At 37.6% G+C, this 26,623-nt stretch overlaps 1 protein-coding gene across 3 annotated transcripts in view; it reads right to left on the bottom strand.

Moving 5' to 3' along the window:
- Window positions 1-1,973: 1,973 nt before the first annotated feature.
- Window positions 1,974-26,623, bottom strand: part of ano10b (anoctamin 10b) — a 70,835-nt gene continuing 46,185 nt past the window's right edge. Inside the window, exons 5-12 of one of the 3 annotated variants that reach the window (XM_028810175.2) lie at window positions 25,647-25,763; window positions 19,701-20,270; window positions 15,300-15,355; window positions 14,436-14,510; window positions 7,363-7,527; window positions 6,694-6,885; window positions 5,467-5,604; window positions 1,974-4,004 (exon numbers count right to left, since the gene is read on the bottom strand). In XM_028810175.2, coding sequence (XP_028666008.1) covers window positions 3,873-4,004; window positions 5,467-5,604; window positions 6,694-6,885; window positions 7,363-7,527; window positions 14,436-14,510; window positions 15,300-15,355; window positions 19,701-20,270; window positions 25,647-25,763 — 1,445 coding nt within the window. In that variant the 3' untranslated portion in view covers window positions 1,974-3,872. The remainder of the gene's footprint in view (window positions 4,005-5,466; window positions 5,605-6,693; window positions 6,886-7,362; window positions 7,528-14,435; window positions 14,511-15,299; window positions 15,356-19,700; window positions 20,271-25,646; window positions 25,764-26,623) is intronic. The other 2 variants (XM_028810177.2, XM_028810178.2) reach the window with 2 other exon arrangements.

Consider the following 26,623-nt stretch of genomic DNA (forward strand, 5'->3'; position numbering starts at 1 on the left):
AAAACATAAACTTACCTTGGAGAAGTTGTTACTTAATCTAATCAGCACAGATGTCATTTAAGTACAGAAGGAAATATGAGTAAGGAAATTAAAAGAATACATTAGCTCTTCCTAGTCATGATTACACAAATTGTGTAACTATTTTGGCAAAAATGGTTAAACATCAAGGCCAAGAAATGAAAAGTAATTTGTATGGAGTAGGCAAAGATGTTGTCAAGAAACAGGCAGAAAGTCAGAACTCTTAGAGGAAGCCAGAAAAGCATTTGTAAAAACTTGAAAATTCTACATGAAAAACTTTACTGGGGCTTCATCAATGGTTTTTTTGTTTGATTTTATTTACTGTTTACAATTGCTTTATGCAATTTATTGTAATTTGCTGTTTTGTTATTGTGTTATTTAACAATGATGTATTATAAACTGTAATATATTCTGTTAATGGTTTATTAATTATTTCTTTATGATTTAATTATTCTATTCATACTCACTTGTGTTTTAAACATAGAGCCATGGTGGGGAGTGTCCTTTAAGAAAGCCACCAATAATTCTCCTTAAATAATTTTCCAGTCCCAGGCCAATGACTGGGATATTGTATTGTTTCTGATTTCTGTGAGCTTCCCTTCCCTGAGATGTCCTAAGGTAAAAGTTTTAAGGTCTTGTTGAACATATAACATTGGAAACAAATTATTATTATTACTGTTTTTAACAGTAAACTGACTAGCATAAAGCGCTCCACTGAACGTCACAGAAAATCCTTCTTTCATACAACCATCACTAAATAACTCCTCTACCAGTCATTCATCCACGCAATAAGCTGTTCCTTTTTTCTGTAATCGATCTGCCAGAAAATTTTTCAACTACTTAGATGTGCAATAATTTGTCTTTTCCTTCTCATGTGAATAACTTTTTTTTTAGTTCTCAGAATGTGCAATATCTCACAATTTATGCAATATTATTATGTGAAATACTTCTAGCTTAGTGTGCTATTACTGTTTAGTAAACTATGGATTTTTTAAGAGAGTTGTATAGTATTTAATATATTGAATTCACTGTGTACCTGCAGATCTTAGTGAATTAGGATTTATTGTAGTTTATTTTGATATTTATATTCTATTTTATTTTACATGCTTATTTTTTTATATTTGCTCTTCGTGTTACCTGTACCTTTGTCTGTTTGTACAGTTGTAATATAAGTAATTTCCTTCGAGATTATAAAGTTTTTCTGATTCTGAAACATTTTGGCTTACGTTTGTACCTTCCCCTTTTGGAATTACAAAGTTTGTTTTGAGGAACTTCTTTATTAATCTGTTTTGGAATTACCTATTTTTTGTGTAAGTGAAAATATACTGTTATGATAGTGTTTGGGGTTTATTAAAAAAATCACTAAGAATAAAGGCTGCCTTTTATAAAATGTCCCAAAACAAGGATACCATGGCTACTGTGATGCCATCTTAAATTTCCACATAGAAGTGATGTCATAAATAGTGACATCTGTAACATGACCTGTGCTGTAGTTAATCAACTGTATGGTTATGCTCACAATTTCAATTGCAAAAGAGCAGTTCCTTCTGCAAATATCAAATGTCCAAAATGGGACCGTAAAGATGTCATCATCATAAAGATAAAAATAATAAAAAAAAAAAACATGTGGCAAAATGAACCAGTCGTTTTCATGATTTCTCACAGACCTGTTGTCTGAAATAACACTGTCTTGAAATCAGCTGCCGATTTACACAATTTGTAATTTGAGCACTCCAGCAATACCTCTCGCCATTGTTTGCCTCACAGAGAAATAGCAGATACCTGAGATCTTCTGACAACAGTCTTTTCACTAATAAATAGACCCATTTGTGGCTTGTATTGGGTAGAATTTAATTAAGGTAAAGTTGTTCTCATATAGCACATTTCCACAGTGTAATGCATATTTACTGTTCAATTATCCATCCATTTATAAAATACAAAAAACATAATAGAAAACAATGCTTGACACAAGGACAACAATGTGAAGCAATATTAACATAAAGATCACAAATCTATAAGCAAATATTTTCTTTCTCTTGTCTTTTGTGTTGATTTAATTATATTTGCTCCTATAACCGACTCCTCTATAACTATTATAATACTTTTTATTCTGGTGTTTTCGGGTTACTTATCAAACTACTGACATGTATAATCAGTTTTTTTTTTCATTACAATTTCCACTAGTATAGTAAGGACAGGAAAGTTCTTTGTGGGTTAAAAAAAAAAAGAATCACATCACAGTTTTAAATGACCCCCTGCCTTTAATTTCATCATTGTTAAATCAAAGTAACTGTATTAAGTTAAGTACTATTTACAAAAATTCATACACCCTGTGCATATAATTTGTTTTTTTATTTGCAGCAGTCTGTACTATTTATTACTTGATGAATGTTGGTTACAGAAACTACAGAATCTACTGTGCAATTTTACTTCAGTGCAGAGCAAAAATACCAAAAAAATATTTTATTAAGGATAATAAGGGAGGCTATGAAAAGGTTGTTAATATGTAATATATTTCAAGTTTCAATAAAATAAATAATGAGTTGAACGTGCTTCAGTTGAATTACCATTTCTGGTCATGAAGTCCAGCATTACAGGTGGAGAAAATTTTGGCCACAATGTACAATTAGGGCAGTTTCTTTAAGTGTTCTTTAAAGAGATGTAGGAGTGTAAGTTATATTTCAATGTGTTAAGATATAATCCACATCCAAGAAATAAGTGATTCACTCAGTAAACAATTAGTAAAGAGGGATTTACTATCACAGCACTCGCTGAAATTCCTCCTTAATTAACAGCACACACAGAATAAAGAAGAAGATGACAAGGTAACATCAGTTATTAGTATCTCTTTAAAAAAGATACATTTAGATTTAATCTAATACTTTACAGACAACTTCAAAAAAGTGATTAAAAAAGACACTTAATCCAATACTTCATTTTGCTTCAAGAAAAAGTGCAGTTGTGTACTTACATATACAGTATGATTACAAGACATTGAATATTTTATTTGCAATTGTCTTTAAAACCAACAGTGACACTTAATCTTTTTTATTCCTCAGATACACCAATATCTCATTGTCTATAAACTTTTGAATAATAACAGCCTTCTAATCACTGCAAATGTCTGCCATAAAATAAAGATATACCTCATGTCAATATACAGACATAGAATCTTTTATGTCAGATTTCAAATAAAAAGCATTCAGAAGTTTGTACACGTCCTTACCACAGATTGCAAGAAACTGAATTGATCTGAATAAACTGACTGATAGGACAGACAGACAACCATTCATTACCTTTGCTGTTTCTGACTATTCACTTCACACTAAGGTGATCCTGGAAGGTCATGAATGGATCTTATCTGCTCCAAATTTGTGCATTTGATCACATTTGTTTGAGTGCTGCATAAGTCTAATTTTAAATCTGGATATTTAGAATCAAAGCGTTCATTCTCTCCGGAAAGATGGTCAACAAAGCTATTTTGCAGGGTCACTATTTTTAAGGGACTTGTGTACATTTTGCACATCTATCTGAAAAGCTATGTTTTTGTTAAGTCTCATTTCTAGACCTTGTGCAAAAATGTAGGTGCATTTTTCTAAAGCTGATTCCCCTTAATTAAGTAAATTTTAGTTATTAAGCATTTTTACCTAAACATTAAAGTGATTTTGAAAGTTGCATTCAAGTCAACATTGTCTTTCACAGAGATATACTAAACCTTTATTTTCTTTACAAGTTAAAAATATGCATAGTTTACAAAAAATCCACAGGAATTGTATAGAAGAACAAGGTGCATTTAAGTCTGCAGTGCAAATAATAAAGTATGGCTTCCTATGTCCTAATAATTCCTTGTATCATCACAAGCCTTGCTTTTGTAGTTTGAGAGCCTGAAAAGATTGAAATTCTATTTGAGCAACTTTTATTCTCACCCATTCGGGCTCATCAGGAATTCCAAAAGCTATAATTATCTTGAGAAAAATAAGCGCTTGCTGTAAAAAAGAAGAGAAAAAAATTAAGTTAAAAATAAAGTACTGTAATGGACAATTAGCCTGTCCACAGCTGTTTTCTGGCTTGCAAACAGTGCTACAAGGATTGGCTCCACAGACCTGTGGTACTGAATTGGAGCCGGCAGATTTAAGAATGTTATAGTTATATTATGCTACAATACACTAATAGTTCTTTTACTGAAACCCTTAATAAAGAGTGTTCAGATTATTATAAAATCATGAAATCAAAAAACAAATAAATATTGGAAAACTAAGACAGTTCTAACTATCAGTTTGTATTAGTTGTATAAAACTGTTCATAGTCTTTGATTACACTGAGAGGATTAAACATGAGTAATATTCAATTAAAAAACTTAACTTATTTCATTAATTGATGGAGCTTAAGATTTAAGTTGTTGATGATAAACGGTAAAATAGAATGATAAATATCATGTTTTCAAGATACTGATATATATTTCAGATTCATTTTTAATGATTACTTTGTGATTTATCATTTGATAGAAAATGCATCTCTTTTTGAAAAATGTCTCTATTATTTAACATTAAAAATAGAAATACAAGAAAATGGTAGAAGGCACAATTTACAAGAGGAGAAATCTGGACATTCTTGGCTCTGGAAACAGTGTGAAAATATCACTTAAAAGCATGGGGACAGTGACAAGAAGTCACCTCATAGTAAGGCACTGTATTAACTGCATAAAAGTAACAGCAGTTTTGAACTGAAATCAGTAGATTTTTCAAAGTTTAAATATCAAGTCAGATGTTTTAACTAGGAAGGCAAGAATCAACTAAAAAAGCCTAAGACATATAACAAAAATCATATTCCAGAAATAATGCAGGAACTTGTGAACCAATAAATGAATGCGTAACCAGATCCATATTGTAATTCTTAAATCGTGGTCAGTGAATGGGATAAATTTTGCAAGCAGAAACATCAAATCACAATGAACGAATGAATTCTTAAGGGTCTGGGTTGAATTTACAGCCTTGGACGAATTGCTAGCTTAGAGCACACTTATATATGGTCATGCTCATGACATCATACAACTTAAATTCAGAAAAACACACCCTTACAATTGGTCCCCAAAACAATGTCAAAAGAAAATTAAGAGATTAAGGAACAAACAGGAAAAATTAATTGCCATGACAGGCACATAATTAAACCAATAAATACCTTGTAACTCTTTGACATCAAGACGTGTGAAGGTGGGCTGTCAAGGTGCAGTAATGTGTGCTGGTGTGCAGTCACAGTGCAGAATGTAGCTTTCCATGTGCTACTGCTTGGGACATTTTTTTCCTGATGCTTTTAGTAGTCACTGACTACAGACATATTCTGGGAATTTGTGTACGTCCTCTATATATATTAAGGGTTTTCGAGGTTTCCATTCTTACAAATGCACCACATTTAAGTAAATATGAGAAAAAACTATTGTCATCTTCTTACCTCAAGGACAAAAGCAAGAAATAGGACTGTCTTGTTGTCAATTTCATTGTTTTGGCAGTAGGTTGTCATCTGAGGTAACATCAGAATGAGGAAGCAATTGGATATGACCGATACAAGTCCCAGCATTTCAAAGGCAGTCTGAAGTGAATAAGGCAGATGGTGAAAGTAAAGAGGCATGTAAACCATCCTTTAAGTAACTAGCAGTTTAGCTGCTATGATGTTAGGCTGTAAACCAAAGTCTATAGTCCTGTGTGATCTGTGATCAAGAGCTCAACATACCTGTACCATAAGTTTAAACATAAAAAGGGAAACAATTGAAGCTGTGTAATTCTAAAGTGTTTTGTTTCCTTAGTCATTTTAGTGGATGTTCTTAGGGAGGGTATTGGGAGTGGATATTTCTGGGAATGGGAGATATGCTAATTATTTTCTAATCATGGTGGAGTCAGAGGAAGAACTGCAGAGAAGGGTAGTTGAGTGGCAGGAAGGCTTTAGAACAGGGAAGATTAAAAGTAAATGCTGAATATTTGTAAGTCATGGGTTTTAGAAGAATGAATGGCGTGAGACTGTTATTAGAAGATAGGGCAGGCTTACATCATAAGAAGGTAGACAAATTTAAATGCTTGGGGTTAGTTATAACTCAAGATGGGGGTTGTGAAGTGGAAATAGATGAGAGAATAAAGGCAGCATGGAAGAAATGGTGGGACTTGTTTGGGGTGATTTTTGCTAAAATGTTGTCAACTGTAGTAAATGTAAAAATCGATTTATCAGTAATAAGTGCAGTGTTGATATATAGTGAAGAGACAGAGGAAAGAAGGAAAAGACAGCAAAGGAAACTTGAAAGAAATGAAAGCGGAATTCTGAGTTGGGCTTTGAGTATCTCACTTTGGGAATGAATAGGCTAGTAGAAGGACATATACAAAAAAGATAAGTGAGAAAATTAGTGATACTAGATTTAGATGGTGTAGGCATGTGATTAGGAAAAATGTGGGAGATGGAGACCCACATGGAGGACTGTGGGGGAAGGAAATGAGGAAAGGAAGTTGAATGAAAATGATGTGGAGAATAAACAAAGATGATGGAGACTCATCAAGGTAAATGATCCTTAGGAAAGGGACAGCAGACTTGAGAACAAGCAGATAAAAGGCTTCTAAAGAGGTACCATGTAAAATTTGTTGATATTTTCTTGTGATGATCTTTGTGATCAGTTATTTCACTTTTCATTTTTACCTGCCAAATTCCAATGTTTGCTTCTGGAACAGCAAAGGGTTTCTGGAAGATCCTGCAGAATTTCAATGCATCAGTGCGGATCTCTGTTAGATTATTGAGTAATAGTAGGGCCCCTGTAAGGGGGTAGACACAAGAGAAGAAACTGAGGTAGCCAAACTGAAGGAACAGCTCGATGTATTCACCAAACAAACCCTAGAACAGAATTGTAAATAAACAAGCAAACTTAATGGGAATTAAAAGTTAATTAATATTTAACACTGTATAGTGTGAGCTGGAAAAAGATGACATAATGCTCTACTGTCACATAATGTACACATTTTTTTAAATCTTATCATTAAAGAAAAGAATAAGGTATCAAGATAAGGTAATGCCATAAAAACTATAATCTTTTTAACATTTCAGTACTTTTTTGATCATACCTCATAACCTACTTATTTTTCTAACACCTCTTATAGCCACACTCCAATCACTGTTCTACAAAAATACTTAAGTCGATATTGGCCTGTTATGAGTGAGAGTGAGTGTGAATGTGTGTTTGAGTGGCAGCCCACCTAGGGATGGGTCTCGCTTATGACTCATTAGCTCTACCTCCCCAAAGGCCCAATTAAAAAATTAAGCAAGTTCAGTAACTATATCGAAGAATGGATAAAATTACTTAGAACAACTCACTGCGCAAGTTGTCATTTGGCCTTGGTAATGCATCTTGTCAATGTCTGGATCATCCTTAGATTGGTTCTTCCCTGGTAAAGGAAAAAGCCTTTCCTTCATGTACGGTATTAGAGTCTCAGTGCACTGGTTAATCACCTGACTAACAATCAGCAATGATGCCAGCCTCTGTAAGCATAAATGATAAGTGTAAAAAGCAGAGAAAGAAAAGTCCTGTGATAGCAAATATTTAGGGTGAAACAAATATCAGTTTTTGTTTGTCAATACTGTAAGCTGTCAACTAATACTAACTTTTTCTAGTGCAATTAATAAAACGTACCAACATAAGACCCTTTACCCAACACACATGTTTTTCAAACAACACAATATAGCACAAGTTAATAAGGGAGAATATAGCACAAGTGAAAGGGAAATGAAAAATGCTGTTCCTTTCAGGATACTATAAAGTTATTGCAGGCTAGCAAGATGGTTGAAAAGGAATCACTCTGATGGCACTGGGCAAGGGAAAATCCTGAAAGAGACTCCTCTTATAGGAAAAAGAGTGGTAGTAGCAGTAAAGTTTGGCCATATGCTGCTGGCCTCAATCAATCTCTAAGGAGAAGGCCAGGCATCTGTAGTTAAGTCACCTACCCATCTTGTCTGTTAAGTCACCTACCCACTACTGCTGCAGAGGAACATTACATACCTGTCCAGGTCACTTATTTCTCTCACCTGAACTGGTTCTCTGCCACATTGCCCTTCCAGGATTTGTTAATTACTGGTGGGGTACTACCTCTCCTCCCAATGAGGAGCTTTCAGGAGTTTCCCCTTCCTTGTGGTATCCTCCTGATGCCATTGCCCCTGGCAACCTGTGGCTTTCTGGGCACCACTTCATGATATGCAATTGCCCAAGCACAGGCAATCAAATATCAGATGTAAATAACTGATAACACCCGATAACTGCAATAATCCGAAAGGTCCAAATCCTCTTAATTTATTCTGTTCACAATATACAGTGGTGTGAAAAACTATTTGCCCCCTTCCTGATTTCTTATTCTTTTGCATGTTTGTCACACAAAATGTTTCTGATCATCAAACACATTTAACCATTAGTCAAATATAACACAAGTAAACACAAAATGCAGTTTGTAAATGGTGGTTTTTATTATTTAGGGAGAAAAAAAAATCCAAACCTACATGGCCCTGTGTGAAAAAGTAATTGCCCCCTGAACCTAATAACTGGTTGGGTCACCCTTAGCAGCAATAACTGCAATCAAGCGTTTGCGATAACTTGCAATGAGTCTTTTACAGCGCTCTGGAGGAATTTTGGCCCACTCATCTTTGCAAAATTGTTGTAATTCAGCTTTATTTGAGGGTTTTCTAGCATGAACCGCCTTTTTAAGGTCATGCCATAGCATCTCAATTGGATTCGGGTCAGGACTTTGACTAGGCCACTCCAAAGTCTTCATTTTGTTTTTCTTCAGCCATTCAGAGGTGGATTTGCTGGTGTGTTTTGGGTCATTGTCCTGTTGCAGCACCCAAGATCGATTCAGCTTGAGTTGACGAACAGATGGCCGGACATTCTCCTTCAGGATTTTTTGGTAGACAGTAGAATTCATGGTTCCATCTATCACAGCAAGCCTTCCAGGTCCTGAAGCAGCAAAACAACCCCAGACCATCACACTACCACCACATTTTACTGTTGGTATGATGTTCTTTTTCTGAAATGCTGTGTTCCTTTTACGCCAGATGTAACGGGACATTTGCCTTCCAAAAAGTTCAACTTTTGACTCATCAGTCCACAAGGTATTTTCCCAAAAGTCTTGGCAATCATTGAGATGTTTCTTAGCAAAATTGAGACGAGCCCTAATGTTCTTTTTGCTTAAGAGTGGTTTGCGTCTTGGAAATCTGCCATGCAGGCCGTTTTTGCCCAGTCTCTTTCTTATGGTGGAGTCGTGAACACTGACCTTAATTGAGGCAAGTGAGGCCTGCAGTTCTTTAGACGTTGTCCTGGGGTCTTTTGTGACCTCTCGGATGAGTCGTCTCTGCGCTCTTGGGGTAATTTTGGTCGGCCAGCCACTCCTGGGAAGGTTCACCACTGTTCCATGTTTTTGCCATTTGTGGATAATGGCTCTCACTGTGGTTCGCTGGAGTCCCAAAGCTTTAGAAATGGCTTTATAACCTTTACCAGACTGATAGATCTCAATTACTTCTGTTCTCATTTGTTCCTGAATTTCTTTGGATCTTGGCCTGATGTCTAGCTTTTGAGGTGCTTTTGGTCTACTTCTCTGTGTCAGGCAGCTCCTATTTAAGTGATTTCTTGATTGAAACAGGTGTGGCAGCAATCAGGCCTGGGGGTGGCTACGGAAATTGAACTCAGGTGTGATACACCACAGTTAGGTTATTTTTTTAACAAGGGGGCAATTACTTTTTCACACAGGGCCATGTAGGTTTGGATTTTTTTTCTCCCTAAATAATAAACACCATCATTTAAAAACTGCATTTTGTGTTTACTTGTGTTATATTTGACTAATGGTTAAATGTGTTTGATGATCAGAAACATTTTGTGTGACAAACATGCAAAAGAATAAGAAATCAGGAAGGGGGCAAATAGTTTTTCACACCACTGTAATTTTTTTCTGTTTTGTGTTTCCCTTTTTTGAAATCAATCAGCACAGCACAGAGTAATGAACAGCAAAACAATCCGTAAGTCCTGAACCACTCAGTGAAAAAAATAACAGGAGAAAAAATGGCAAAGAATTTGTTACAAAAAATGGATCATGGTAAAAAAAAACAAAACAAAAAAAACATGAACAAAAAATTGCCTATAACAGCAAAGCTATCATAAAGCTTAGAAAATGAATCACTTCAGTAATTTTAATATGTGGAAACTGTAATCCAATAATATAACTGAAAATGGCTCTGTGGGATTCAGTATTGATGATTTTCAAACACAAGATAAATAGAAATATGTCTAAAGTGTGTTTGTGGGGAGAGGGCTTTAGAATATAATGTTTTTTTTACTGTATATTATATACCAGGGAAGCACATGCCAGTAGAATAAAGTCTGATTTAGCAAAAGCTGCCCTAATTGTGTTCATGAGAAATGTAAGGGTTTATTTTATGAGGTAGAAGTACAAGAATAGTTGTGTGAAATATTTAAAACTAGCCAACACGCGGCATACCATACGCCGCATAATCAGGCCGCTTTTTTAATGATTTTTAAGCACAGGGAAAAAATTAATATTTGAAAAATCCGGAGGAGAGGGGGAGGACGCCCATTACGCCCCATCCGTCATGCTAGTCTGCTGATTTCTCGTTCAGTAACCTGTGAGTAGTGATGGGCGGGGTGAAGCCTCGCGAAGCATCAACACGTTTGAAGCAATTGTGTCGGAAATCGTATCGAAGCTTCGAAGCATTTGACACTCACCTCTCTCGTGACACCTCCTGGCCATTTTCATTAATGTTACAGAAACTTATGATACACTTCAATGTCGTCTGTTAAAAGTCGTATTGCTTTTATTTTTTCGTAGCTACAGACTGACAACGAAGAGAAGGGTTCGTCAGCAGCTTCTAGTGTCTGATATCTAAAAAATATAAATATAACTAACACCGACAGGCAGAATGCACTATATGATAGCAAGAGTTAAACAAAATAAGACGCCTCACCTCATGCATTCCCGGCTCTTTCAATTAGTATTTACTTTTGCACTGTATCATTATAATCGCTCCTGTTATTAGTATTATAATTAACCCTGATCTTTTCTTGAGATCACATTTAATAGCCTTAAATGTTTTCTTTGGTCTGTCTTAATTAAAACGGAGTAGACAGAAAATAAAGGTTTATCCCTGTACTTTGCCATGATATAGGTAAGCACATTTGAGAAAGAAAATGTGAAATCCTTAAATCACAGATGTCATTATTCGATCAAGTATTAAAATCTGCAGTGCTTCGAACCCTCGACACAGTGTCGAAACCTTAGTATCGAGCGGCCCATCACTACCTGTGAGTCACGTAGAGTTTTCATTGTTGTTTGCGATTCTGGCCGCTTTTCGCAGACTGAGTTGTTCCGGAGTCACAGTTGAGAAACAGTTTTTTAATGTCTTTTAAGCACAGGGGAAAAAATGAACATGTGGCCCAGTGCATTCTTTAACTGCCTTGTGGCGGTGTAGTAGTACGGCCGCTTTGCAGTAAGGAGACAGTGGAAGATTGTGGGTTCGCTTCCCGGTTCCTCCCTGTGTGGATAGCAAATTATCCGCGACAAACAAACTGTTTTACACACTGCAAACCAATCCGCGCCGCTTTTTCAATGTTTTTTAAGCAGAGGGAAAAAAATGAACATTTGGAAAATCCGTAACGCTGCTTTCAGTAAATACAATGCACACGCGTTTAATTTGTCAGCAACTTTTTGCCAGCTGTCTTTTCTGGTTTGGGCCGCTTTTGCAGTGTTACCTCTTGTGTATATTATATCTTGAAATCCTTCGAGTTGCTAATTAACTAACTAACACCCACCCACTCAGCCTGTGTGAAAAAAATGCGCCCGTTCTTTCATCATTTTGTTGCAGCCTATCAAAGACTTGCTGATCATGTTTTGTTGACTCAATATATATTGGCTTTTCACTCAGCCCGAGGGCGCGCATTCATCTCGGATTATTACATCCTGCTAGACTAATCTGCTACACGGCTGCGTTTGAAAAACCGACTTATCCCGGATGAGTTTCACCGGCATTAATGATTAGGAATCTGGTTGGAACAAAACCCTGCAGCCACAGGGGTTCACCAGGACCGAGTTTGGCAAACACTGCTGAACAGAGACAAAACCGACTCAGGTGAGGAGTGGGGGCGGGCAAAGTAGTTGCAGCTATTGATTATTCAGTGTTGTTTGCCTGGGTGTCTGATCTGCTCAACAGGATTATAAATAAAAGGAAAACAATGTGAAGGCAATGTCACAGGTGATACTGTGGTATAGCAGGTCCACAGCTCCCCTTCAAAAGCCCATTTTTAAATAAATAATCATCGCACTCACAGTGTAGCGAGGGGCGTGGAAGTGTGGCTGAAACGGTTTCAGGGTAGACTTGTGCTTCGGGCATTTCTTCCCTGTGCAGTGTGTGAGCGAGCGAGCGAGCGAGTGAGGAGAGAGAGAGAAAGCCGGTACGTTAGAGTGAGCGAGAGCAGGCTCAAAGGCAATGTGTTCCTGTGGTATAGCGGGTCCATAGCTCACCTTCAAAAGGCCATTTTTAATCAGGCGACTGACAGTAGTGGAGTCAGGCACAGAGAAGGTCAGCTGCAGAGAGAGCGTCTCGACTGTTGCAGGGCCTGAAGCAGGTGAGACGCTAATGAAAAAGAGGCATAGGGCTTATTGGTTTTTAAAGACTGCTTCCTTCATTGTGTTTTAACTTCAGTTTTAAAGGATTGCGCCGCTCTCTCTTGCGCTGCCTGTGTGTGCCTCTGTCTCTCTGTGGCGCAGCCTCTATGTGTGTGCGCGGCTCTCTCTCGCGCTGCCTCTGTGTGTGTGCGTGGCTCTCTCTCCCGCGCTGCCTGTGTGTGCGCTTGTCTCTCTCTCTGGCGTTGCCTCTGTGTGTGTGCGCGTCTCTCTCTCTCGCGCTGCCTGTGTATGCCTCTGTCTCTCTCTGGCGTTGCCTCTGTGTGTGTGTGTGTGCCTCTGTCTCTCTGGCGCTGCCTCTGTGTGTGCCTCTGTCGCTGCCTATGTGTGCGCGCGGCTCTCTCTCTCGCGCTGCCTGTGTGTGCCTCTGTGTGAACCAAGATTCCACTGAGGTTGACTAATGAAAAGTCAACGTGGCTCAGAGCTGCAAGTGGACTGTGGCACAGACAAACAGAAATGACGGCATGTTTTTCGAGGCGTCGCGTCCGAGTTGGTGGGCGTGACTGTGAGTTTTTCGTCGTATCCAATGGTCTAAGAGTTGATGGGCGTGGCTCCTTCCTGCGTGCGCCATTGGCGTCTTACTTGTCGGCGGTTTAGTGAATCCACGCCCCTTCCGGCGTGCTTTCCATGGTCGGCTACTTGTCTTCTGGCTTAGTGAATTATATATATAGATAGTCAAGTGTTTGCTTCAGTTTGAATGTTTAAAAGACTAAATATTCTTGATTGTAACAGACTTTTGTCATTTTTCACCCTCTGATAGAGGTCAATAGAGGGTACATCGATAGTAAATGTTAAAAAATTAAAAATAATATCATATTTGTAATCACTGACATTGAAATAGTCTAAGACAATACCTCACATATATTTGAAATTTTTAACCTTCTGGAAGTGGCTCTTAGAGGGCCACTGGTAAACAGTCATATATCAAAAGTGATCATATTCATAATCAGCAACTTCGAAATAGCATAAAATGACACTCTACATACTCATATTAACAATCTCATTTTTTAAAAATTTTGTTAAAAGGAGTAACTTTGGCCCCTCAAATCCCATTAGGGGATGAACACCTGGAGGTAACTGATGTGGCAAGCACAACTTTGAGCCCTTCTAATAATTTTTGCTGTAGATACCTATTGGTTGTTTTTCTCTTTGTCATATGGGTGTAATTTCCTGCACAAACTATGCTCCAAAATTGAGGAGTTTTCAGGTGTAGAGGGTCAAAAATAGGTGGGTAACCCCTAAAAGCTCAACATTTTGCTCAACATCTTGCTCAACATCTGGACATCAAGATGAGTCAGACAGTATATCATATATTGGGGTTTTTCTGTTCCAGTGAGTTAAGATGTGCCAGACAAAAAAATGAAAGCTCTGACTCATGCATTATCCCATTATTATTTGACCATTTCAGCTTTTAAGCCAAGAAGCAAGTTCTTCACTATACAGTTGACCCTATCATCATAAATATGTCCTTAACTTATTGCTTTGTAAAACACATCATGGAAATAGGTGAAGTTATTTAAAAAGGTTAGACATCATCCTTATTCTATAAAGATCTGTGTGACTGTGTTGAGCAATATAGTACTGAGATGTCTGGATTTACATAATCTGACAGAACATTGACACCTAACATGGTGCATAGTAGACATGTTTTAATTTTACTATCACACTCACATCATTGTATTTCTGTTCTTGATTAAACCTTCAGTGAGTTACCTTTTGTAGAAGCTGCAGGTCTTGCTTGAAGAAAGCAATGTGAAATAAAACAGCAAAACTGTTGAAGAAAGTGAACTAAAAAAGAGAACAACAATAAGATGTTATTACTTAAAGCAGAAATAGCCTCCTCCAACTTGTCTACTAGTGACGAGCATAATTTCAAGGCTTCATTTTCAATACTTTTTTCATCAGTGAAACTTTGCAGAATATTTGTTCCTGGGAATGCTTTGGCTGCCAAGGCTTTGTTGATGTTACAGTCACTAATTACTTTCAGGCTAAATCTCTATGCAGATGACAAGACTTCAGCTGAAGCAATGCTGCTCTGGAAACAATTTTTAAAAGATTGCTTCAGGTTTTACATTTTTTTGTGCAATACTCATATTTTCCATTAAGTGTAGCAAAAAATACAGTGGGCGGCAAATAAAATGTAAGCATTGTTTTGCAGATAAAGCTGCTAAAAGTTTTAAAGTGTGACTTAAAAATTTTACTCTAACTGTAACAAAAATGTGTAGGTAAAAGTCAATTTACTGGTTGTGGTGTCCAGTAATTACAATTTTCAGGCTCCCTTTTCTGGTGCAACAATTTTCTAGGCCTTCCCACAATAGAATGGGCCGAAGGTAAAAGTTGCCAGCAGTTTTAAAGCTGCAATATGTAATTTCTTTAAGAAACTATGACTTACATCTCATAAAGTTTCAGACTTTCACATGGTATACAGCTAAATAATTAATTTTGTGATGTTTGCTGTAAAAAGTGTAGTGTTTAAGGCACATTAATGTGTATAAAATGTATTTTAGTAAATCATTCATTACTGTTACTTCAATACAATGAAGAGAAATCAAAAGAACAATGTCAATTAACACTTACCACAATAATTTTAAGTGTGTAAAAATTTTGAAATGAAGACTCCACTCGATGGTTCTCTAAAAGATACAGTTTAAATGCTGTTAAATACATTTTACAGTACACAAATCAGCTAAGTAATTAACTATATTCTCTGTTTAGAATCCATTGCCTATTATATAATGTTAGCACCATATTAAACAGAGCTGTTTCATCCACTATGGGTGGTAAAGCACTGCCCGTCAGTTTTTAACAGCAAAAAAATAAGATCTATAAATTTACTTGAAAGTGAGTACTTATTTTAATGGAATAAATACAGTGTCTTAAACAATGTTTAATGATGTGTTTTTCAGGAAAATATTCAAACTAAGAAATTACCGACATAGAAGCTATATTAGGTTAGCTGCCTGTGATATTGAATGTTTGTTAACATTACCCTGTGGGAATAGTTTTCACGTCTCTTGATTTGAATAAATTTACTTTTCATTAGCCAAAAAAACAGTGCAGAAAAATATTAAGTTAGAGCAGTGAAGAAAACCAAGTTGTCCATTTGAGTTGGTGTAGCTACACAAAACTGACACGTGATTTAAATTCCTAAAAGCCAATTGAGAAGGGACTGCTTGTCAAAAAAGTTAAACATTAAACATGTTGGACCAGAGAAGCCAGATAGTCCTATAAAGCACATTTTATTTAACCCAATAAACTGTTGAGGGGCTGATCTCAGACAAGGAAGAGGATAATGAATGTGAAGGGGGCAAGCAACTGCAGCATCTGCACAGAGTGAAACAGAACAAGTCATATCATCTGAAGTAGATTGTTACAGAAGCAAAAGTGGACAACAAATACAGAAGGCGCCATTACAGCTCTGCTTCTATAGTGTTGCTCATTCTTTAGGTATTAATGAATTTAGAGAGCTAAAACATAAAAAAGAAGTGCCACTGACCACTTAACAGGAAGCCCATGAAAGAGTCCCTATCATTGCTATGAGATTGTGCAGTGGGGAGACAAACAATGAACAAGACAGTATGCCAGTGTAGTGTGATACTTCTGATGCCATAAGATCCTGAATGTTCTGAGCATGGAATTGTAGAAGGGCAGAGCTCAGATGAGAAGGAGAAGGCTGAAAGTTAGAAGTCAGCACGAGTCACATCACCTGTAAAAGCTTCTTACACAAGACAAATTGGACAAAAACACAGAAGGTGCCACATATGCTTACTATAACTGGACTGCATAACAACTGACTGCTGCATAGTGTCTTAGGAGCCACATTACAATGATTACAAAAATGTAACTGTGGTCTGGGATTATTGTGCTGAGTACCAGACAATGATTGTGTAATTAGATATAAAAATTAGAAATTAAAAATCGTTTAGGATTAAATATTAGTTACTGCAGAAAATCAATAGCAGAGCTACACAACAGATACCTTGCTGTTACTACCCAGCAAAAGTCTGAACACTTTTTAAGTTGAAAGAAGTGATGCACATAACTCATGGAGAGTTATGGCAAATTCAGGTACTGTAGCATTTCAGGTACTGCAAAGAATAATAATAATAATAATAAATTTAACATTATACAAAGTTATTGTCTGTTTTTCACCTGCATTATTATTATTCTCAATCTTTAATTTAATATTATTTATTGTATCAGTATACTGCTGCTGGACAATGTGAATTTCCTATCTATCTATCTATCTATCTATCTATCTATCTATCTATCTATCTATCTATCTATCTATCTATCTATCTATCTATCTATCGCACTTTATATTTTAGAAATGGCTAAAATATCCTATTACAGATGCTATTTAATGCTAATGGGTTGAATCTGATACAATTAAATTAAGTAGAAAAGAAAGGTGGGGATTTGGAGATTTATGTCAATGAGAAACAGTAAAAAAAAGCACATTACAATTAAAGCTGAAATGTGTGATCCACACTTTGAAATCTGATCTGAATTGATCCACACTGCTGACTAAGAGGGGGTTGTGTCATCCTATTAATATTTATTTTAAACTCAGCAACAGAAATGATTCATTCTGTTACCAACACTGTTAAGATGAGTCATTCTGAATGCTGGTGACTTCAGCCAGGGAGCTCTGGATAGAATAAACTTCTAATGGCATGTTCCTTTTATGGACACAACAAGCTGGACCTTGTAGGACAAAGTGGCACACTAGGCTCTTTGTACCAGTATCTGCCTGTTCATCTGATAATAAATGTGCAAGAGACTAGTCAATATCCCACTGCAGAACCCCCTGTCCGCTGAAGACATCGTGAGCCAGAAGGCACAAAATGGACTCAAGCATGAATAAAAACCTATAATTCAAGGAATCACAATCTGTTGGACAGAAGTACTTGCCTATGAGGAGACAATTATTTTGTAACTGAAAGTGACTGTAATCCAATCAGGAGAAGTTATAAGTTACCTTAAAATCTGCTGTACCAACCTAAAGATGCTCTTCGGTTCTCTCAGGTGGCTCTCTCAAGGTAATTCTTAGGGAACTCCCACAGGAGCTCAACTCTCACTCTTTAAAATGACTGAAAACCTCTTACACCTGCACTCTGAAACTAAAAAGCCATGAGCCACTCTTCTTTGGGGAACTAAAGCAGACACCTTCTTCTCCATGTGAACCTGAGATCTGATATCTAGCTTGCCAAGCTAAACAATGAACCAGTCTGAAGGCTAAACAGGCAGCCATCACTTCAAGAAATGAAGTTAACATCTAAACTCTTGTGCTAAAAAAAGTAATGCTTTTTCCTGTGACATTGTAGACAAACACAGCAAAGGGCCTAACTGAGGAAAACACCGCACACAACAAACTAAGAACCATGCAACAAAGAGACATGCAAGAAGAATTATCCACTTGAACCTGGAGAAGCATCAAAGCAACAACTCAACACCATTGAAAGACTTGATATAGTAAAACTGTCAGTGCCAAGATATGTTATATTTGTCTGTCTAGTCTGTCTGTGTCCTGTCTTATCTCTCTATTATAAAAAAAAATCTTGGAAGGCTTGAAAGGAGACGAGACATGATTTTTCTCTGAGACACTTTAATGTCCCGCGAGACAAGGCAGTGAGACAAAAGGACAGCTGCTGTACAAGCTTTTAAATGTTTGAAGTACTGTGCGACATGCAGATCACGGAGCATGGCAGCAGCAGCAGCAAGCCAGCAGCTGATCCGACCGAATCTCCTTAACGTGCATTCAGCCCCCCTTTTTACAACACAAGTGGGGGAAGGGGGTGGGCAAGTGAAGCGAGCAGGGGGCGAAGCCCCCTAGTATATCAGTATATAAATGCAGTTAGCATATTTCTATAATCCTTTTGTTTATCAATAAATTGTATTATTCTGTTTCTTAAAAGGGCGGCACGGTGGCGCAGTGGGTACCGCTGCTGCCTCGCAGTTGGGAGACCTGGGGACCTGGGTTCGCTTCCTGGGTCCTCCCTGCGTGGAGTTTGCATGTTCTCCCCGTGTCTGCGTGGGTTTCCCCCGGGCACTCCGGTTTCCTCCCACAGTCCAAAGACATGCAGGTTAGGTGGACTGGCGATTCTAAATTGGCCCTAGTGTGTGCTTGGTGTGTGGGTGTGTTTGTGTGTGTCCTGCGGTGGGTTGGCACCCTGCCCGGGAATGGTTCCTGCCTTGTGCCCTGTGTTGGCTGGGATTGGCTCCAGCAGACCCCTGTGACCCTGTGTTTGGATTCAGCGGGTTGGATAATGGATGGATGGATGGATGGATATATATATATATTATATATATATATATATATATTCTTTTTTTCCCTTGAGTATCTGTAAAGTTTTAATTTCCCCTTGGGGACAAATAAAGTTAGTTAGTCAGTCAGTCTGTATGTCTATTTGTCTATCTAATCACCAACAGTCCAAGCCCATCCTGCCATCATTACATACACTGTAGATTAGACTTTTAGTAGTACATTAACTGAAAAAATGTGGGTATTTTCAAATTTTTCAGTTTATTAGGAATGTGGTACAGTTTAGAAAAGACTGTCTGTGAATAATGTTAATTTTAGCATTTAACAGCAAATTGTGTGCATGTAGAAACAGAAGATAGTATACATCTTTATTATTTATTGATTAAACCTCATAACCATTGAAAAATATTGTACAAATCATTGCAATTTCTAGAACATGATCTAAAACATATGGCGGTTGAGCCTTACAGTTTTACACAGGCAGCTGTCCTTCATGGACTGAGATGTTATATGAAGCATTGTACATTTTCACTTTTTCACCATGTCAGTCATAAGGACAGATGAGAAAATTTTCACTGGAGATTTCAAAAAATTTATTTTATTTGCTGAAAGATTATTACCTAAGTACCTAATAACATTTTTTTAATGGGACACTCACTTTCTTTAAAAGAACACATGAAAACATGAATATAATTCTTGGAAACACTGCTTACCCCACTCTGTGAGTATTTCTGCAATGCCTTTGTAGAATCTATTCATCAGATCAGTGTAGAGCGTATGCACTATAGATGGTAGGTAGATGAGAGGTAGTGTGAGCAAGCAAGGGGTCTGTTTGTAGTAATACTTCATCAGACGCTCAAACCAGAAGAAAGCAACCATCCCCATCACTGAAAGTCCCAGTAATGCACAAACTAGAGGCCCAGACACCAGCCACATCCGAACTTTTCTTTTCCAACTGGGATAATAAGGTTCTTGCCGTCTTGTAACAGGGTTTTTCCCTAAAGGCCCCCAATAGCTGGGCCGAGGTTCCTCAAAATTGCTCTTAAGCAGCAGGGTTCCCCAGTTATAAGCCAGTTCTGCACTTCTACGTTTCCATAATTCTAATACTACTGTGGACCAAATGACATTAAAAATAGCCAGTGTTATGTAGCCAATCAAGGAGTCCCAAGGCATTAGATAAAGAAGTCCGCCCATCACTGCAGGAGGCACCATTGACCAAGTGTAAAACACCAGGAAACTGAAGTAGAAAGCTATTGGAGTACCAAAGTAAGAGTGGATGTCATCTGCATAGAAATTAAAAAAGAAAAAAAACTTCATAAACTGTTCCAAAATAATCAATTCTGTGACTTAAAAAATACTTAAATCATCCCAAAAAATGATTATTGTGCATGTATAACAAATTACCTCTGCAGAAGGAAATAAAAGTTGTTAAAAATGTTGTTACAGACCATAAAGACACAGCAGATTTAAAGACGCTTAACTTGCTTATATCCTGTAGGTTACATGCCTCAGCACAACCGCTCTTTGCCATTTGTGCATCTTGGTTTGAGAGATAGAAGCATGTGAGAAAAGAAAAGTTGTTACTTGGAGTCTGGGCAGTTTAACATGGAAAATTCACAGAGGAGTGGCAGGGAGATGCTGTAGAAAGGACGTTTCAAGGAGGAGTCCAACAGAGTCTTGCCACAAAAAGTGCTTGCCTAGAATCATTTCATAATAAAAAGATGCTAAAAACCAGTGGAAGTAGAGATTGAAGCTTCTATAAGTAGCAAGAGAGTGACTCAGGAAACGTTACCTAGAAGACGTCTTGTCAAAAGAAAGTTGCATGAGTGTTGGTAGGGTAGGTGGGATTCACTATAGTATTTGTGCTGTGCTTTCTGTTGTTGTTGTTGCCTCACTAACAAAAACGAGGGAAATCACCAAAGAGATGAATGGACAGAAGCACACAGCATAGGTGGGTTTGCATAGCAGTAAGTACCCTTTATAAGACATTAGGTCACCACTAGAGTGGTGAGCATTGTGTATACTTAGACATAATAGAGTTGAATACCTCTGATCAAGGTAGCAAGGATGGAGTGAATGCTTCCCACAAGTGAGCAATGACCAATGTTATCTAGAGAGACAGACATGGCTAAGAATGTCTGTAAAAGGAAAGAATGGACAAAATATGAAAACTGTGAGAATACTGCAGATGCTTTCTGGGCAATTGCTGCTTGTTTTATGTTTTGTTTTCCTTGCTTGTAATGGTTTGCTGAGGTAGAATTAGCAATTGAGGAAAAGAGGAAATCCTCTAAGGAGTGGCAGAAAACAGGCAGAGGGTGACATGGCATTCAATTAGACGGCAAAGCAAAATACTAGTGTATCAGCTGGGAGAGGTGTGAGTTTGTAAATGAGCTGCAGTGTGAGGTAAAAAAAAAAATTGTTTTGAATCATGAAGCAGATGACAAAGGAAAGACAGAATTTAGTATGTGTGAATCGCTTGAAAATTACTGTAGTACTAGGGTGTTGTACCGTGTTAGCCATTACGAATGTAGAAAAAAGCCAAGCAAAACGACCTTTTATTGGCTAACTAAAAAGATCATCTTGCCTGAAGAAGAGGCCTGAGTTGCCTCGAAAGCTTGCATATTGTAATCTTTTTAATTAGCCAATAAAAGGTGTCATTTTGCTTGGCTTTTCTCTACATTGAAAATTACTGAAAGGAATGACATGAGTGATAGTAATGGAATTAAGGATACCAGGAAGAAGCCTATGGAGAAGTTGCTGAATGCAGAGAATAGTAGAAGGTCAGTGCTGTATGTTTTTGAAGGAGGAGTTTGCAAAAGCACTGAAAACTATGAAGATTGGTAAAGCAGTGAGTGTTAGGAATGTGGACAGCATTGGAAGGTCCTGGAGTTGAATGGTTCACAGATCTGTGAAATGTGATTGTATGTGAAAGTTCCTAGTGATTGGAAAAGAAGTGTAATCATTTCTGTATACAACAAGAAGGGTGATCAAATGGAGTGTTGGTGATATCAACCAATCAACAGTTTGCAGCAGGTATTGAATATGGTTGAGAGAGTGGTAAAGAAAAGGATCAGAGATGAAGTGAAAGGTAAGAATGCTCAGTTTTGTTGCATGCATGGAAAGGGAAAAACTGATGTGGAGTTTGTTGTCAAACAAATTCAGGAAAAGCATCTGATGAAAGGAAATGATATGCATTAGTAAATCTGGAGAATTTAATTGACAGGGTGCCATAAGAGGTGCTGAGGTGAGCATAGGGAATGTTATGTGTGGGTGAATGGTTCATTTCTCTGGTAATGAAGATAGCAGAGGTTTTGAGGTGAAGGTGCACTACACCATCCTTTCTGAATTTGTTGCCTTCTGTGACAGTAATGGAGATGGTGACTGAAAGATTGATATGGGCTCTTGGGCTCTCTTGGATTCCAGTGATCTTGTTTTGATTGCAAAAAGTGAATTGGAACTGGAGGAGAAGATGCTGAAATGGAAAGCTTGTTTGGAAGCAACAGGCCTTAAGGTAAATTCAAGAAAGACAGATGATCGAGGGAGGCAAATGGGCAGGAGGTGTGGAAGAGGTAGGTGGATAGCTGTGCAGCAAGTGTGATAAAGGTCTTGGGAAAATTTCAGTCCAGCACACATATTGTCTGAACCGGAGCATAACTAATCTAGTGATGTGAAGGGTAGTCTGGGGGAAGCAAGTATGACCTTTGTTTATAGAAAGAACGTGAGGGGTGCAGAATTCTGATGCAGCAAGTGAAAATTTAGATATCAGTAATGGAGTTGTTTTAGAGAAAGTAAAAAAAGTTCTGCTATTTAAGTGACATGTTGACTGTAGATTTAAATGTAGGTACTGATAGCTTGGGTGAGTGGTGCATGGAAGAAATTATTGGAGCTTACCTCTGTTCTAACTTCTAAAGGGCTGTTTCTGGGATTGAAGGGTAAAGTTTATGAAAGGTGTGTGAGCAGTAGTATAGTTTATGGAAGTGAGACATAGAGTTAGAGGAAGATGAATTCCCTGGTAAGACAAAGACCGGGTGTGCCAGTGATAGATGGTGTGCTGAGTAGAAACAGACTCAAGTGGTATGTGGAACTAAAGGCAGAGGTTGACTGGGTGAAAAAGTAACTAAGATGGAGGTGGAGGGAATGAGGCCCATATGAAAATCATAGAGAACATGGTTGGAGGTGGTGTCAGATAAAATAATAATAATAATAATACATTTTATTTATATAGCGCCTTTCCCATGCTCAAGGCACTTACAGAATATAATAAAGAACGTCAGAATATACAGTATATAGCATTGTACAAACCAGATAAATAAATAAAGAAGATTAAGACAGTAAATTCTGAAAAAAACAGACAACATAATTGATGGTCTAGCACACACATACAGGTTACATTGGCATCTTGACAGAGAAGTAAACTGAGAGAAAGGTAATAAAGTAGAGCTAAAAGCCTTCCTGAACAGATGAGTTTTGAGTTGCTTTTTAAAAGAATTCATGGAGTCAGCTGACCTGATTAATTTTGGTAGGTCATTCCAGAGTCTGGGCGCTATACAGCTGAAGGCCCTGTCACCCAAAGAGTGTAGATTAGTGAGGGGCACAACAAGATTACCAGAATCAGAGGACCTTAGTGGGCGGGCAGGCACATAGTGATGGAGGAGGTCACTGATGTAGTTTGGTGCAAGGTTATTTAAAGCTTTGTAGGTTATTAGTAGGATTTTATATTCAATTCTGTAGGACACAGGGAGCCAGTGAAGACGGAGCAGGATGGGTGTGATGTGCTCGCTGCTGCTGGTTCGAGTAAGGACTCTTGCAGCTGAGTTTTGAATAAGCTGGAGCTGTGATATAAGATTAGAAGGGGCACCTGCCAGTAGGGAATTACAATAATCGATGCGGGATGTGATAAAAGCATGGACAAGTTTCTCAGCATTAGAGAAGGAGAGGAAGGAGCGAACACGGGATATGTTACGGAGGTGAAAGTAAGAAAGTTTCTTAATGTGATTTATGTGGGTGGAATAAGTGAGGGAGGAATCAAAAATGACACCAAGATTTTTTACAGTAGAGGCAGGTCTGATGAGATCACTGCCAAGATGGACTGGGAAGGAGCTCATTTTATTAAGTTGCATTTTAGTCCCAATTTGCAGGAGTTCAGTTTTATTGCAATTTAATTTTAAAGAGTTCTGCTCCATCCAGGTTTTAATTTCACTAAGGCAGGTTGTGAGCTGAGAAAGCTCTGATGAAGTTCCACTTTTAACATTGAAGTAGAGCTGGGTATCATCTGCATAAAAATGATAACCCAATCCATAACTACGGATAATATGGCCAAGGGGAAGCATATAAATACAGAAAAGCAGAGGACCAAGGACAGAGCCCTGAGGGACTCCTTGTGTGACTGGCACGGAGTTGGATCTGCTGTTGCCAAGACTAACAAACTCTTGCCTATCAGTCAGATAGGACTTGAACCACTGGAGGGCAGTGCCAGAGATACCCAGCATGTTCTCCATTCTGGACAGTAGGATGTCATGTCTGACTGTGTCAAATGCTGCACTGAGGTCTAACAGTGAAAAATGAAAAGAATGCATGTGTGAGTGTCCCAAAAGGATGCCAAGGACTGTGGAAGGTAGAAGAAAAATATTTGGTGGGTAACATGATAACCTGAAAAAGCACTGAAATTGGCTGTCAAACCGGTGATGAAGAAAGTGATGCTAGTGATGTATATGTTAGGGGCCAGTGCTTCTTTAGAGCCCATTCTGTTAATTGACTTCATATATATATTCCTAAGGATGGTCAATAATTATAAATATAAAGTAAGCCTTTCTTTCTGGCATTCTTATGATGGCATGCATAATTGTTTTGTCAATGGAGATTTACTTTATAAATCTGTACAAATTTAGTTGCTGAACTTTTATTTCACCATAGCTGATATTTTGTTTAGCTCACAAAGCAGTGTGTTGGTGCTAATGTGTGAATATTATTGGCTTGTTTAAAAACATTTTGAGTTAGAAACTTTTAATGTATTCATACTCCCAATAAATGGATGTACCACTAATCTAATACAATAGTCCAATATATACACTTTCTGAAAAAAGTAAAAATGATTGTCTCCTTAATTATTCAGGCTTGTGAGCTATAATGCAGTAACATGAAGTTATGGTTTGGGTGCTGCAAATGAAGTTTTCATATTCATATGATGCCTATATATTGAGACAGTCAAACAAATGACTTCTCTCTCTGCATGGACCTGGTGCCTATTCCAGGTGCAAGGCAGAAAATAACCTTGGATGAAATGCTTGTCTATCGCATATCACAGGACACAGGGAATACTGAAGCACATATGATGCTGATGGAATAGGCTCCAGCTACCTAAAATGGAACAAGCATATTCATAAAATGGATGAATGTATATATTATTTTGTTATTTAGAATCTTTTCTTTTTTCTGTTTTTATTACATATTTTATTTATATATTTTTTTTATTTATTATTTATTTTTATTATATATATATTTTAAATCTGTAATTGCTTCAGTCAGGATATGCACCAACATTTGATACTGTGCTTTTCAATAGATGTATAACCCTACAAATGTACAGAATTTATAATATTTACTTAAGCAATGATTAAGCATTTATAGTTTTATATTCCTTATTTCACTTATAATCTTACCTGTTGGTATAGATAAAGAGATCTCTGTGTACCATTGAGTAGCAAAGGCTTTCAGTTTGACTACGTCATGCAGTGGATAGACCTTCTTCACTAGTCCCTGCTTCACAAGCTTTCTAACTGAAATTAAAATGACATAAAAAATATTTTAAGAAAGTTTTAGATGAACAGTAAGCTGTTTAACTGTGCTTTGATTTCCTTGAAAAAGAAGCTTCATCTGAACAGAATACATTTGTGGTGGTCAGCCTTTTCTTTGCTGTTTTAGTAAGACTTATTACAAATTGACTAACTTTAGCAAATGTATTTTACTCTTACAAAACCAGTTAGAGTAGGTCTGCACCAGGGATATTCTTTAAGTCCTTACCTCTTTGATCTGGTTATGGATATGTTGAGTCATGGTATAAAAGACCAGTCCTGCTGGTGGATGTTTTTTGCAATTGACATTGTGTTGTGTAGCACCAGAAAAGAAGAAGTGAGAAGAATTGAGAAGGGATTTGGAAGATAGAGGATTGGAGATAAATATAAAGAAGACAAAATATATGAGGTCCTCCCTGCATGGAGTTCGTCCCTGCGGGTGCTCCGGTTTCCTCCCACAATCCAAAGACATGAAGGTTAGGTGCATTGGCGATCTGAAATTGTCTCTAGTGTGTGTTTGGTGTGTGTGTATGTGTGCCCTGCGGTGGGCTGGCGCCTTTCCCGGGGTTTGTTTCCTGCCTTGCGCCCTGTGTTGGCTGGGATTGGCTCCAGCAGACCCCCCGCGACCCAGTAGTTAGGATATAGCGGCTTGGATAATGGATGGATGGATGGATGATGAGGAGGATTCAGCCTGTGGGGAGAACTATTAAAAAGAGTGAATAAATTTGAATATGTAGGATCAGCAGTAGCCCAAGATGGAAAATTAGATGCTGAAATATCCCATTGAGTGCATTGTGGATGGAACAATTGGAGGAAGGTATCAGGAGTAAGGTTTTTAGGAAATT

Source organism: Erpetoichthys calabaricus, chromosome 9, assembly GCF_900747795.2.
Source record: "Erpetoichthys calabaricus chromosome 9, fErpCal1.3, whole genome shotgun sequence".
Taxonomy (NCBI): domain Eukaryota; kingdom Metazoa; phylum Chordata; class Cladistia; order Polypteriformes; family Polypteridae; genus Erpetoichthys; species Erpetoichthys calabaricus.